The 16008-nt window shown below is 39.0% G+C and overlaps 1 protein-coding gene across 10 annotated transcripts in view; it reads right to left on the reverse strand.

Moving 5' to 3' along the window:
- Positions 1-531: 531 nt before the first annotated feature.
- Positions 532-16008, reverse strand: part of SATB1 (SATB homeobox 1) — a 268899-nt gene continuing 253422 nt past the window's right edge. For 8 of the 10 annotated variants that reach the window (XM_073630208.1, XM_073630209.1, XM_073630205.1 and 5 more), the window contains 2 exons: positions 4770-4973; positions 532-2266 (listed from right to left, as the gene is read on the reverse strand). In XM_073630208.1, the coding sequence (XP_073486309.1) occupies positions 1751-2266; positions 4770-4973 (720 nt within the window). In that variant the 3' untranslated portion in view covers positions 532-1750. The remainder of the gene's footprint in view (positions 2267-4769; positions 4974-16008) is intronic. The other 2 variants (XM_073630210.1, XM_073630212.1) reach the window with 1 other exon arrangement.

Below are 16008 nucleotides of genomic sequence, written 5' to 3' on the forward strand. Positions count from 1 at the left end.
ACAGTTTTTCTTATTTTACATGGCAAAATATTACATGCCCTGATGGGTATTTACTGCTATCTGCTGTTCAGTTAGAGATTCTCTCCACTTACTGTAAAAATGACAATGGTTTGGCCAGACGAGAAGTGAGGGGAGAGTTCCACCAGCAACACAGAAATGAAAAGCTGATGTGGTTTCTAGATGTGCTAGATGTTTCTAGATTTGTTGCTTTGGAGATTTCCCCTTACATCCTGTTTGGTAAAACTGTTGCGACCAGAACAAAAAAGTAAGGTGAGATCTCTCTAAAGAAGCCCTGGATCGCCGTAAAACTCAATAGGGGTTCCAATCCTCCCTCATTTTTAATCCGAAGCAGAAATTCCCAACTGTATTTTTGGATAGTTATTCTTTATAAAGGTAATACAACAGACCTTTGTTTGCCACTGTTCACCATTTCTTTTTTACCCATCCATGTCTGCCAATTTACAGTTTGCTATTTACAGTCAGTGATGATCCATAGTATACACTGTACACAGACACAAATCTTACCATATCTTACCATACAAACAATTTTTTAATTGTGTAGTTACAGTCAATAACCACTTCTAGTCAGAACATCTTTGCATAAAGAAAAACTGTGATACATTTATAAAAACAGCCAGCCGTAACAAAATAACTGGTGTTTTCATAGGCATAAACTCAATAAAAAAGAAATACACCTTTATACATAAACTTTGTACAGATGTAGCTTGAAAATTGATTGTAAACCAAGGGAAGACACATTGCACACATCAATTATTTTTTCACATTAATTGCATAAGTTTCTAAGGTGATCTATTGTTTTATTTACCTAAGCTTGTTTGCATGATAGTAAAAATTGCATACCACAATAAGAGTGAAGCTTATAGTATGAATTGCTTGAATAACATAGAGCACTTTTTATAGGCAACTCTGTAAAGCACATTTTTCTCTATTTAAAACTTTTAAGACACTTTGTTTTACTGCCCATCAAAATACATATATAAATAGAAAACAAAATCAGTATGGTAACAAAGGTAAGCAATATTACAACAAAAATAAAGTAAAAATAAAAATAGTCCCCCCAAAAATAATTACAACATGATGCTGCAGAATCTACAGATGATGGGACCAAACAATCACATATTCTTCCTTCTGTAAGCAATAAATGAAAATGTAAAGAAAATGAAAAAAGTACAGTGACCTTTATTTCTAAAAAGAAAACAAAAAAGTCTAAATTTACGGCAGTGCCATATAACACAAGGCATTTGTTGGCATGTTATCAATTTAAACTGCATCCAACAGTACAGAGCTCTTCTGTACCCTATGACTGTGCAAGAGTAACATACTCTCCTATTTATATATAAGCGTGGCTCTCTGAAGATCAAGTGTGTGTACAGGAACAGGAAAACAGAAAACAAAAAAACCATTGAAGGTTTCTATGCTTGTTTCAAGACTCCAGCTTTCAATCTGCCTGCACTAAGCATCATGCTTGTCAAGTATGTTGTGGCTTATCCAGTGAACACCGACTTCAAAATAATGTCCATTGTCTCCTCTGGAGCTAAAAAAAAGTTTATAGATACAGTAAAACATTTAAATAATGTCTGCATCATCTCCTTTGTCTTTTTTGTGCAAGTTCTTTTTCTCTTCCACTATATGTTGGCCACACAATGTACAATAATGTGTTACAGACAGTATATAGGATGGAATTGGAATCAGTAATGCCAGTGGAACATTGGGATAAAATAATAATACTTTATGACAAGTTATTCAGGTCTGCAGTGATGTCTGTGTTTCTTTCTCCAGTTATATTATCTTCAAGCTTTACAGAAAACAGTGTACTAATATTTTTGTCCTGGGTTTCCCCATCAATTTCCTTGGGCATCTCCTCATCTTCATAATCAGCAACATCTACCTCTAAACCAGAATTGTCTTTCAGCTTCCCATGGTGTTTTAAATAGTAGCGCTGATTCTGGAAAAACTTGATAATTGTATATTTGGGCAGGTCGAGCTGAGCGGACAAAGTTTGAATGGCTTCTTCGTCTGGGTAAAGGCCGACGTCTTGAATGAAGCTCTGTAAAATCCCCAAGGCCTCCACAGAGATTTTTGTTCTCGGACGGGGTTGTTGGCGGTTTTCTTCCTCTGATTCCGCTGGAGATGCCACAGTGGGCTGTCTGGGTGGAAGTCTAGGGCCCGGTGGCTGAGGTGGTGGAGGCTGCTGCTGTGGTTGTGGCTGCTGCTGTTGCTGCTGCTGCTGCTGTTGTTGTTGCTGCTGAAATCACAATCAATATGTTTTTAAGGTTAATTACAAATGAACAATAATTAATGAAGAAAAAATTTAATTTAATTAACCTCTTCCCATCCCGCGTATAGTCAAATGACAGCCACAAGGGAGCTCTCTCATCCTGGGCGGCCGTCATATTAAGTCCTCTGCTTCCTGGCCGCTAGGGGGGCTTGCGCACGCCCGCCACGTCACCCGGGAGCCAGTGCGCGTGCCTGGCGATCCAGGTTCTGTCAGATGAGAGTAGACCGATTGTGTGTTCCCAGTACAGAGGAACACCAAACGATCACCTCCCCCAGTCAGTCCCCTGCCCCCACAGTTAGAATCACTCCCTAGGTAACACATACAACCCCTTGATCGCCTGCTAGTGTTAACCCCTTTCCTGCCAGTGACATTTGTACTGTAATCAGTGCATTTTTATAGCACTGTTCGCTGAATAAATATGAATGGTCCCATAATATCAAAACTGTCCGATCTGTCCGTCACAATATCGCAGTTCTGACAAAAATCGCAGATCGCCGCCATTACTAGTAAAAAAAATAAAAATAAAAAATTTCATAAATCTATTCCCTTTTTTGCACAAACCAATCAATATATGCTTATTGCGATTTTTTTTTACCAAAAATATGTTGAAGAATACATATCGGCCTAAACTGAGGAAGAAACACCGTATTTTTTTCTTTTTAAATTGGGATATTTATTATAGCAAAAAGTAAAAAATATTGTGTTTTTTTCAAAATTGTCATGTGTCATGTCTTTTTTTGTCTATAGCACGAAAAATAAAAACCGCAGAGGTGATTAAATACCACCAATTTGTGGGAAAAAATGATCAAAATGTCATAGGGTACAATGAACGCGCTGAAAGCTGAAAATTGGCCTGGGCAGGAAGGGGGTGAAAGTGCCCTGTATTGAAGTGGTTAAACAGTCATTATCCATGCAAGATGTAGCAAGACATAAGGATATCCAAGCTAAATCCTTTTGATGCCTGGTCACATGCACAACACTGAAGGGGAACATTGGTCGAGTATCACTACTCATTTACCTCCTGTGTCTGAACATCACTCCCCCAAGCATACCCCATCAAAGGCCATGTGATCATTGCTTTGATATTAGCTACATGGCTAGGCACTGGAGAGGTGCTGAATTTTGCAGGTGAAGGCACTCATTTACCACTTCTGTTTGTACACCAATCCCCCTTCAGCAGAGGTCATGTGAGCAGTGCATTGACTCTAGCCAAAGGGCTATATGCTGAAGAGGTAATAGATTTACTTGTATTTTTTTTCTACTTTTATCATATTCAATTCTCAGGAAACTGATTTACATAGGACAACTGCTGAAACAAATGTAGTGTCTTTTTGAAATGACTATGTTTTTGAAAAAATATCCAACAAAAATGATTAATATGCATACATAAACACAAAGATAGATGTAAATATACAGTATATGCACTTTTTCCTATACATAAACTGATGTATGAGGACACTCCTCCAAATGATTAAGTTCAGGTAACTGTAAGGGTAACAGTTAAAATGTTTGTAAAGAATCTTTTTTTTTCTAAAATAACAAACATGTTATACTTACTTGCTCTGTGCAATGGTTTTGCACAGAGCAGCCCAGATCTTCCTTCTGCCAGCGCTCCTGGCTCCTCTCCATCCAGTGCCACCACAGGAAGCCACTTCCTAAGAGGGCACTTGAGCGGACTCGCTCCCAAGCCCCGCTGTCTGCGTTCATAGACACAGACAGCGGACTGCGGCCCCACCCCTGATCCCTCATCACAGAGTTTGATCAGTCAATGGCTTTGCTATTGATCTGCTCTGTGAGGAGGGACAGAGCCGGGAGAGCTGCTGCTCTCATGAACAGCGCTGGATCTCAATGGGGCTCAGGTAAATATAAGGGGCATGCTGGGGGGGAGATTCCAGGCACAGAAGGTCTTTCACCCTAATGCATAGAATGCATTAAGGTAAAAAACCTTAAATCTTTACAACCACTTTAAGGAGTGGTTACATTTACAGCATACAAAGATACTTTAAACAATTATGTGCTTCTAACTGTGTGGCAAAAGTTTGGAGAAGTCCCTTTTATGTTCCAGCATGACTGTGCCCCTAGTGGTGGTATGGTTTGATGAGTTTGGAGTAATTCAAGTGGCCTGTAAAGAGCTCTGACCTCAACCCCAATGAACACCATGGGGAAGAATTGGAATGACAATTGCAAGCCAAGTCTCCTTGCCCAAAATCAGTACCTGCCCACACACAATGCTCTTTTGGCTGAATGGGCACAAATTCCCCCAGACACACTTCAAAATCTCATGGAAATTAAGAAGGGAGATTGCTATACCTGCAAAAGGGGTCCAACTTGATATTAATGCCTAAGGTTTTGAAATAGGATACCAAACAAGCTCATACAGCTAGGATGGACAAGTGTCCACAAGTCTATATAGTGTAGTTCTGTTTAGAGAAGTTGCATTTTTCTTTTCTTAAAACCTGAAGACACATACCTGAATGTGCTCTGGGGACACATGGATCATATGTGATGGCCGTTCACTATGCTGATGAACTGCATTGCTCTCTTGTTCATAAATTACATCTCTTTCTGTTTGCGGAAGACTCAGAAACCTGCGAATCATGGAGAGATTCTCCCAAAGAGTTCTGTTTTCTGGCGATGGGTCTTCTTTCCACCTCAGTAGTTCACATAACCAGCCCTATAATACCAACATGCAAGAAAAATATACTTTTAGCACACTAACAGCAGCTTTTATAATAAGAAGTATACTAATAGGCATACACAATTTTACTTTACTGGTGTATATTGTATTTTACCGTACATTTATAACATCTATTTTGTGTTAAAGAAATACTGATAATTTATATAGTTACACACAAATCCCATCTCTTAATAAAGACACATAGATGAATATTGCAAACAATATAAGCACTATTTTATTATGGTTTGACAGTTTTCTTGAAAGCCAGCTACACCCCAAAACTCTTTTTCAGATTTAAGCCTATTTGCACTTCGTATAGCAGGAACTCGCATTCCCATTCGTGATTTTGTGTTGGTGATTTTCACAAGATCCTGCATGTCATTCATATGGTGTATCATTCAATGGGCTGCCCTATGCACATTGGTCGCTTGGTTGGTCCTTTTTGGGCGAAAAGTTTCACGCAATTTTTAAAGTCATGTTTTTCCGTGATTACAGCGTAATTCTTTTGTGTGACACTTATGGCAAAATTGCACCAAGTTTGGGATGCCATTTAGAAAGAACGGCAGCCAAATGTGCGTTGCGCATTTTGCACCAATGTGATTTGGAATCCCAGGCAGAATCCCAGGTAAAATTGCAGTGATTTTGCCCGATTCCAAATTGCAAATTGTGAATACAGCCGTAAAGTAGATCTAAAGACAAAACTTTTTAAAATTAGTTTTGGATAGAGCAGGTATTGTGGTTTTAACCTACTGTTGGGGGGGGGGTCCTTTAACCTTCTCTATTTTCCCTAGTGACCATTGTCATCAAATTGAACGTGTGGGAAATACAAAATTTTGATTTGTCACAGTAATAGAAGAGGAATCTTTCAATTGGGACACTTATTGCAGTGACGACTGTCTAAGGGAGAATTACCCCTCAAATTAGAGATATTTCTTCTCATATCCTAATGCTTCTACAAGACAAAAGTTGAAAGGAAGTCTTTCCTATGAGAAACACATAACAGCAAAAAGCATGAAAAGGTGTTTTGACTCTTTGACTACCCACAAATGGATTAAAGTTTGCCATACATGGATCATTTTTTTCGTTCACCAAGCAGGTTGAGCGAGAGAAAATTTACCAGATTCCACCAACCACAAACTCGATATGGATATGGGAAAACTCCCCACTGTGTCATTGTATTCTGACAGTGGGGAGACTCCCCTGTTGTCAGAATACACAAATTAGCACTGCAGGCTATAGCCTGCAGTGCTGATCATTTTTGAACAGAAGTCGATCAGTACATTTTATTTCCTCAGACATACATTGGATTTGTAATAGCCATGGCAATGGGGCAGAACTAGGAACTCTAGTAGTCATATCATGCATCAAGAAAATGCATGAAAGAATCAAGTGATTGAGCTTGTCAGCATCATGCAACACTGCATTAAAAATTTGGGGTGAAATTAGCTTTTATTTCTTTTTTTTTAATCCAGTAACTATTTCATGAGTACCTTATAAAACACATGTTGCAGTATTCACAGTCCACTATAAAATGTTGTTTTCACTAACAGTTTATTTTCTTAAACCAAACCTACTACAAATATTCATGTATATTGAGAGATCATGAAAGATGTAAAAATGTAAATGATGGCATTTTATTCCGTCCTCTAGGAAAAAGTAATTTATGAAAATGAAATGATCAATATGATATGGTTTAAACAAAATAGTATCCTATACTGTTCTCTAAAAATTCATATGTGAGCTTACAAGAATTTATAGTAGAAGATGTAAAAGAAATATATTGAAAACTGTTAACAACTCCACCCAACATAGCAATAGGCCAACCCAGATTTCTTGAATCCTAAGATTACCCAACTTTTCTAGCTGAGAGCCTGACGCTCCTCATCCCCCCTCACATAAAGTGTCTTTTTTTGTTAGTGAGCCCACCCATCAAAGCATAAGGTCAGGGTGTGGCAGGAGAAGAAAGGTGGATATTTCAGTAGTGGACAGTAAGGATGAGCTCAGGCGTGTTCGCAACCGCAAGTTCAGAGCCCGCCAGGAAGTCGGCACAGCACAACTCTAATCACAGACATTGAGACATTTCCCAATCTCTTCAGCTGCGGATCGGGAAAATGTCTCACTGCTTGTGATAAGCGCTCTGCAGTCCCGACTACCTGGCAGGCTCTGCACGTGCAGTTGCGAACACGCCTGAGCTCATCCTTAGTGGATAATCCTGGCATTCCAGGGTCCCAGCTCTATAGGAAATTTAACAAGCAGACACCCGGAGGTGGCCACCACAGTATGGGGATATCTAGAAAAGGCAAATTGGCTATCTGCTTTTTATGGTATATGTCCTTTAGCTTAGTGAATGAGGTGAAGCTCTATTGATTTCCATCATCCAAAAATGCTCTTTTTTAAATGTATCCTTGCGCATGATTGGGTATGCTTTGCAAAGTGAATTTTCACCATATTCAGGTGACAGGGGACAGGTATACTTCATGCACAGATTATGCAAAAATATCCTCTACTTTAAAAATACATCTAGAAAACATACCTTAAAATGCATTCCAAAAGACATGCCGATGTATAAAAAACACAATGTAATGTGTGACAAAAGATCGAAAAGCAGGTATGTAGTAAATGAATGTGAATTAGCTCCTTATTACCATAACCAAAAAAGACAGGGCTGATTTTGAGAAAAAAAAAGGCAATATACAGCAGATGGTAAAAAACTACAACAGATACAGAGGTTAAAAGCATACTACAGAAAGTATAGGAATTGAACAAATGTAAATAAATTATTTGAACTTCCAGGATGTTGCTAATTTTCAAATCGACAAAGTCTAATTTGACACCTTCTGTTCTAAGCACCCTGTTTCTGCTCAATATTCTGCCTTTAGCAGCAGCCAGTAACCTTGCCTGCCACGTTCTTTAATTGTTGGCATGAACTGCCTATGAACTGAAAATGCCATGCAGATGAATGCTGGGCTCTGTTCAAACCTGCTACATACAACACAAATCCTGTAAAGTTATGTATTATAAAGCAAAATTTATTGAGGAATAAAGGTCTCAAATCCATCTGCCACACAAGAAATACTGTTATGCACTGCACTGCAACAGTATACCATCTGCAGGCGTCTTGCAACAGTAAGCAAGAATATGCTGAAAATAATTTCAGTGTCATTTATTTATATACAGTATATGAGTGTCACAACTTTTTTCCCCTCATATGTAAAGCATCAGTTTCAAAATTAAGAAAAGCCACATATCTGGTTATAAATCTGTAAACAGATCTCTGTAAAATATTTGATTTGGTTTAACAGGACAAATAGTGTTTGCACAAGCTCTTAATTACACCGTGGCCACTCCTAGGTTTATATAATTTTTGTTGGTCCTAAAAGCCTCCAATAATTTCTTTACAAATCGCACAGGTTTATGGACATGGGTGGAATTGGTATTAACATATTTGAAGGTTTATTATTAATGTAGGAGTAGTTAATATTTTTAAACACAGGTTTGAAACATTTTGAATGTAGGGGCAGGTTATAATCATTAGGTAACAATGCCTATAAATAATTTGATATCCAGAATTGTTTTCAAAAGATGAGAGTTTGTCAAAGCAATGGGATTGGGGACTGCTGTGTCCTTTATTGCGCATGGGCATGAAGTTTGTCGTTGTTAGTGATTTCTAACACATGCCCTGGTAGCTTTAGAACTATATACTGGCTAAACTGGACTTAAAGTGTTTGTAAACCTTAGACATGAATTATGTACAAAGCATATCCCTCTATAGTTTGCTTGTTTATCAATCCAGAGCACTAAGTGCCATTTCTGTATCTGCTACAACATTCCTCTGCTATCTTCCAGAGTAACTTCTGACAGATTTTCCTGACACCTAGAGAAGAATGGTGATGGGGAGGTATCTCCAGCACACAGCTTGTGACTGACAGCCTCAGTTCTGTTCCTTTGTGCTGTGTGAAGGGGTGGTGTGTTCCTTCCCTCCAATCATCTCTCAGAGATCTCCTCATTGAGCTCTGCAGTGTGTAATTTTAGCTCTTAGCTCCCTTTTTATCTGACAGCTCAGACGAGCTTTAAAAATTCTGGACTTTGAACAAATATAGAGAAGAGAAGTACAACTTATGTAGGAGGATTTGCTTCATTTCTGTATATCACTTGAGGCCAGTCACTGCACTGGGTATATGTAAGGGTTTATTAACCACTTTATAGTCACCCTGAACCCAATCACTAAAACCAAATACAAGTTTTGCCATGTTAATGTCATCTCCAGTCATTTTCAATCTTCAGACTTTATTAAACGAATACCAGGTTATCTTTCCATGAAGGTCCTTATTCAGGTACTTCCTATTACAGGCAGTCCCTGGGTTACAAACAAGATAGGGACTGTAGGTTTGTTCTTAAGTTGAATCTGTTTGTAAGTCGAAACAGGTACATTTTTTAAGTGTAGCTCCAGCCAAAAAAAATATTGTTAAGCTTTTTGGATAGCATAGGGAAAGGTTAACACCCCTATAACATTTGTTTTGCTGTCTGTGTCCCTGTTCAGAAGATTTCACCTCACTTTCTGTCCCAATGACAATTGGATTTTGAAAATTTTGGGTTGTTGTGGAAACAAGCCTTGGTGATAAATTTTTCCCATAATAACTTTTACAGATATGAATTTTCCCTTCCTAGGGGTAGATTTCCCCTTACTTCCTGTTGTCTCCCTCCGTTTGTAAGTAGGAGTCGTTTGTAAGATGGATGTTTGTAACTAGGGGACTGCCTGTATAAGGTAACAATTTTCTCTAATAGTGCTCCAATGTTATCACCTGCTCTCTTTATGGTGACTACAAGAATTTGGTTTTGCAGGCATGGTCTACCTGTATTTTTTTTTTTTTTAAATGGCACTATTTTGCTCCCATGCATACAGTAGTTACATTTGTGCATTGCATTGCCCATAGCAAAATTGCTTTTTTGATCCCTGTTTATGTGCTTTGGGTACCTTTCAAAATAAATAATGGTACACTGCAATGCACATACTGTATACCAGCATGTTTATATAAACAATCACTACTTCCTATAACCCTGTGACATTGTAGTCACACTGCTTGTGCATTGTTGTTGGAGTTTGCATGTCCTCCTGTGCTTGTGTGGCTTTCCTCCTTCCTCCTCCGATTGTCTCCCACAATCCAAAGATATGCTGGTAGGTAAAAGCATAGTTTCACTTTTGGGAGCATGTCACACATTACACCCATATTTGAGGTGTAACACATAACATGCTCCAGATTCTCTACCTGTGAAAGCGGGCAAGGGTTCTTTTCCCTGCACCCGGTGTCCCTTTTTAAACACAGCACATATGTGTGGGGCTCCTCCCACACAGCCACATCATTCATTCACAGAGATCTGAGAATGAATGAACTACAAGTCCCGTCTTCCACCGCAGCAGGCTTTAGTAACTGTCCGCCCATATGGAAGGTATGGGCAGACAGCTGTACTGAGAGTCTGCAGGAGCCTGATATTGCACCCTCAATGGTTTATGGGTGCAATGCTTTGCTGACTCCTGCAGCAAAAAATAATAAATGCACATTTTTTTTCTGCATAAATATGTTCCTTTTTTTTATTTTTTTCCCCCAAAAGGTGAGCTTAGCTTTTAATTGCCTCCTTTCCTAATTGGCCCTAGTATGTGTGTATGTATGTACATTACATTGTAAGCCCCTTAAGTGCAGTGACTAATGTAAATGTACAGTACATGAAGGGCTGCATAAATTGTCAGCACTATAAATCAATAATAAATAAATTGTCCCTTTCACACAGCATAACCAGCAACAAAACCACTCTAAAAAGGGGAAGATATGTCCCCTTTGAACCTCACCATTTACATTTCTGAATAAAATTGCTTGTGTTGAACCCCTAAACTCAAATGTGAGGTGATTTTACTCTGAAAGAAACATTTAGCAACAAAGTGCTTTGGAATGTGTCTTGTTAGAGGAAATGAATAACACTATGACTAAGGTTTAATATGAGATTTAACATACTTTTAGGTGAAGTTAGCTAGATAAATGGATAATACTTTTGATTATAACAGATTATGGTAATAACAAAATATGGGATAATGTGCCCTTACTGTAGATAAATGAAGATACCAGAAGTCACAATTCAGTCACCCTTATAAGTGTAATACAAAATATAGAGAACATTTATAGAAGTCATTAAATTGAACCCTGATGCCCTTATTTTATTGTGAGCGGTGCATTACTCATTGATCAGCAAGACTTGCGATTAAACAAACTGACAGACCTTAATGGAACACAAATAGAGAGACACTGAAAAATGTAACAGGCTCACAGGCACGGAGTGGGATGGACAAAGAGAAACCTGACCTTTGAGAATTCCTGGGTAAAATAAGCCTTAATTGATGCTATAAGGCATGCATTCACCTAGAATCTTGGAATTATTCTTCCACTTATCGTACGATAATCGGATCATTAGTACAGAGCTTTCGAGAGCCAATCATGACAGTTCATCTGATATTATTCTATCGGACGTGCACGAAAATGTTTTTCGTTTAATTAGTATAGCTATCATTGGAGAATGCAATACAAATGCATTACAACACATGACATCACTTCCAAATTTTTTTTTTTTGTCGCATGGGAATTTTCGTGACTTTAGTAAATTCATCAGATTCGATCTGAGATTAGCATGCAAAAAAAAACGGACGATCAATCGTCTGATAATCTCATCGTGTGTACGGGGCTTAAGACCTTACTGTTGTGACAGGGGAGAGCATCTTACAATGATGAGAAGGGCCTAATGTGACAGCTGTACACAGAAGTTCACAGCAAGTTCTGATGTCAGACAGGGGTGTATACAAATAGATATTTACTATTAAAATAAATACTAGTAATAATCCAAAGTCGAAAAAAAACCATAGCACAAACATTAGGGGGGGGGGGGCACTTTTTTTTCTAATAAACAAGAAAAATCAGCCTAATTTAGATGAACATCAATGTATATGAATGTTTGAGAAACCTTGTTTTAATATGTACATAAGGGCAGCCATATTTACTCATTGCATATGCTAACTCCTCCCGGTTACGTAAACGGGTGGCCCTGCCCCCCTCTGACGCCCCGGGAAAGCCATAGGGAAGTCCCCATGTGTCAGAGGGAGGTGGGGTCAAAAAAACTGTCAAAGCAAAGATGCGTCATACGGCGGGAGATTGACCTGAAGGGTCTGGTATGGATTTTGAGGGGGACCCCCAAGCCTTTTTTTAATTTTTGGCACGGGGTTCCCCTTAATATCCATACCAGACCTGAAGGGCCTGGTATAGAATTTGGGGGGACCCCCCACGCATTTTTTTTTTCTAATTTTGGTTCGGGGTTCCCCTTAATATTTATACCAGACCCAAAGGGACTGGTAATGGACTGGGGGGATCCCATGCCATTTTTTTTCAATGACTTCTTTTAACTGTATTGCCGGGACCGACAATTCATTATATGGGCAAGTAGTTTTAAATGACTTTTTTTCCTTTAGAAATGTCATTTTGCTCTCAGACTGTTCTAAACATGGGAAACATGCACCATATGCCATAATATTTCACTTTTATTGTTTCACTTTAAGCATTATTAAAATCACTGCTCCCGAAAATCGGACGTTTTTTTGCATTGTTACATGTCCCCTGGGGCAGGACCCAGGTCTCCAAATACTTTTTATGACAATAACTTGCATATAAGCCTTTAAAATGAGCACTTTTGATTATTCATGTTCGTGTCCCATAGACTTTAACGGTGTTTGCGTGTTCGAACAAATTTTTTGCCTGTTCGCATTTTCTGCTGCGAACCGAACCGAGGGGTGTTCGGCTCATCCCTATATATATATATATATATATATATATATATATATATATATATACACACACACATACAGTATCTATTAGTAGGGATGAGCCCGATGTTCGAGTCAAATGTAAGTTCGACTCGAACATTGGGTGTTCGCCTGTTCGCCGAATAGTGAACAGTTTGGGGTATTCACGGCAAATTTGAAAGCCGCGGAACACCCTTTAAAAGTCTATGGGATAAATCAAAAGTGCTAATTTTAAAGGCTTATATGCATGGTATTGTCATAAAAAGTGTTTGGGGACCTGGGTCCTGTCCCAGGGGACATGTATCAATGCAAAAAAAAGTTTTAAAAACGGCCATTTTTTCGGGAGCAGTGATTTTAATAATGCGTAAAGTGAAACAATAAAAGTGAAATATTCCTTTAAATTTCATACCTGGGGGGTGTCTATAGTATGCCTGTAAAGTGGCGCATGTTTCCCATGTTTAGAACAGTCCACGAGCAAAATGACATTTCTAAAGGAAAAAAGTAATTTAAAACTACTCGCGGCTGTAATGAATTGTCGGTCCCGGCAATACAGATAAAAGAAGTCATGAAAAAAACGGCATGGGATCCCCCCCAGTCCATTACCAGTCCCTTTGGGTCTGATATGAATATTAAGGGGAACCCCGAACCAAAATTTAAAAAAAAAATGCGTGGGGGTCCCCCCAAATTCCATACTTTCAGGTCTGGTATGGATTTTAAGGGGAACCCCGCACCAAAATTTTAAAAAAATGGCGTGGGGGGTCCCCCCAAATATCTATACCAGACCCTTATCTGAGCATGCAACCTGGCAGGCCGCAGGAAAAAGGGAGGTGAGAGAGCTCCCCCCCCTCCTGGACCGTACCATGCCCTCAACATGGGGAGGGTGCTTTGGGGTAGCCCCTAAAGCACCTTGTCCCCATGTTGATGGGGACAAGGGCCTCGTCCCCACAACCCTTGCCCGGTGGTTGTGGGGATCTGCGGACAGGGGGCTTATCGGAATCTGGAAGCCCCCTTTAACAAGGGGACCCCCAGATCCCGGCCTCCCCCCCTGTGCGAAATGGTAACAGGGTACAAATGTACCCCTACCATTTCACAAAAAAAGTGTCAAAATGGTAAAAATGACAAGACATGGCTTGGGACAAGTCCTTTATTAAAAAATAAAAGAATAAAAATGTCCCACGAAGTCTTCTTTTTCTCTTGCTCCGCCGACGGACCGGAAAAAAAAAAAAAGCCTTGTATATAAGCCTTTAAAATGAGCACTTATTATTCATGTTCGTGTCCTATAGACTTTAAAGGTGTTTGCGTGTTCGAACAAATTTTTTGCCTGTTCGAATGTTCTGCTGCGAACCGAACCGGGGGGGTGTTCGGCTCATCCCTATATATTAGTATAATATAGTTAAATTAAGAGTTCAGCACTCTTAATTTGTTAGAGGAAAAGTCAAAAACAGTGTCTTATATAAACACAAGCTTTAGGGCCAAGTCTGCCCTTCCTCAGGTAAGACACACTGAAGATCCAATTCCAGACTGGGCCTTTTCTGGCACTTTTGGATTACATGAAACAATCAGTATTTTTTGCTAGAAAATTACTTAGAATCCCCAAACATTATATATATTTTTTAATGCAGAGGCCCTAGACAATAAATTGGTGGGTTTTGCAATTTTTTTATGTCACGCGGTATTTGTATTCTGTAAACGGTTTTTACAACACAATTTTTGGGGAAAAAATACACTTTTTTGCATTCTACTGCAAAAAAAACCCACAATACATAACCCAATTTTTTTAGAAAATAAAAGATGATGTTATGGTGAGTAAATAGATACCAAACATGCCACGGTCATGCAACAGTGACAAATTACGTAATTTTTACTATCCATGGGCGGTGCTTTAAAAGCCTTTACAGGTTACCACTTCAGATTTACAGAGGAGTTCTGGTGCTAGAATTACTGCCCATGATCTGACTTTCGCAGTGACACCTCATGTGCGGGACAATCGCTGTTTGTGGGACCGAAGCACGCGTTCACCTTTATGCGGGGGGGACGGGGGCACTTTGCATTTTTTAAATAATTATTTTTTTTTTATTTTTTTAAAGTGTTGCTTTCATTTTTTATCACTTTTATTGCTGTCACAAGGTATCTAAACATCCTTTTGACAGTAATAGGCATGTGAAAGGTTTATGGAAAGATCTGGGCTCTAAATCTCTCCTCTGCCCTTAAAACATTTTTGAATGTTTTACATTTTTTTCTAAATGTGCCACAGTTGACATTCAGGTAAACCGGAAGTGATGTCACTTGTCGCTTTTGGGTTACTACAGTGAACAGCAGATCAAAGCCAATTCCCGGATTTTTTGGCTGTCTGGCCAGCCGGCGAACATCTTGGCTGGTCTCTCGGATCTCCTGGTTTGCACAGGAGAACACCAGGAAGCCATGGGGGGTGGCAGGAGGGGGAGGAGGTCCCCTTCCGCTGCCTGTAAAAGCAGTCCAGCAGCTAGTTAGCCACTATGATTGCTTTTACAAGACAGCCAATCGCCAGCTGTAAAAAACGGTACCGGGGTGATACCTGCAGCTGCCCATCCAAAAATGTGTTCTAAATCCACATAAAAGAAAAAAACAAATTCACAAAATCAGGTTTTTTTTCTTTAAATGAAAAATAGTATAAATACCTCCCTACTAAAGATAATTTCACTATTAATAATCCATATCTCACTTCAGAGAAACAAATGCAGATCAAAATCTGAATTTAGACCTCAAGGTTGTAACATGTTTAGACGTTCAATCCAATACATCTCTTATTTTTTTAGGGTGTTACCCCTTCTAATATTTCTACTATTATTCATTCATACCCTTTTAATTCTGTGATTTCATTTTCAATTTTAGGTCAATTTAGAACACATTTTTGGACAGTCTTATAATTGTATTATAATTTACACCTGAATGTTCCTGCCCAGAGTGGGAGGGCTATCCAGGGATTGTGTCTTAACTTATTCTTAACTCATCTGTTCTGTGATGTGTTCCTACATGCATATATATTGTGAAAGATGTCACTATGTACAGTATATTCAGTGTGTTTTTACCTGAGAAGGGCAGGCTTTGCCTGAAAACTTGTATGTATATAAGACATTGATTTTGACTTTTTCTCTAAAAAATTAAGAGTGTTGCAACCATGGACTACTTTACTTTTATTGGGGTTGGCTCAGTTGC

Source organism: Aquarana catesbeiana, linkage group LG05 (assembly GCF_042186555.1).
Source record: "Aquarana catesbeiana isolate 2022-GZ linkage group LG05, ASM4218655v1, whole genome shotgun sequence".
NCBI classification, from domain to species: Eukaryota; Metazoa; Chordata; class Amphibia; order Anura; family Ranidae; genus Aquarana; species Aquarana catesbeiana.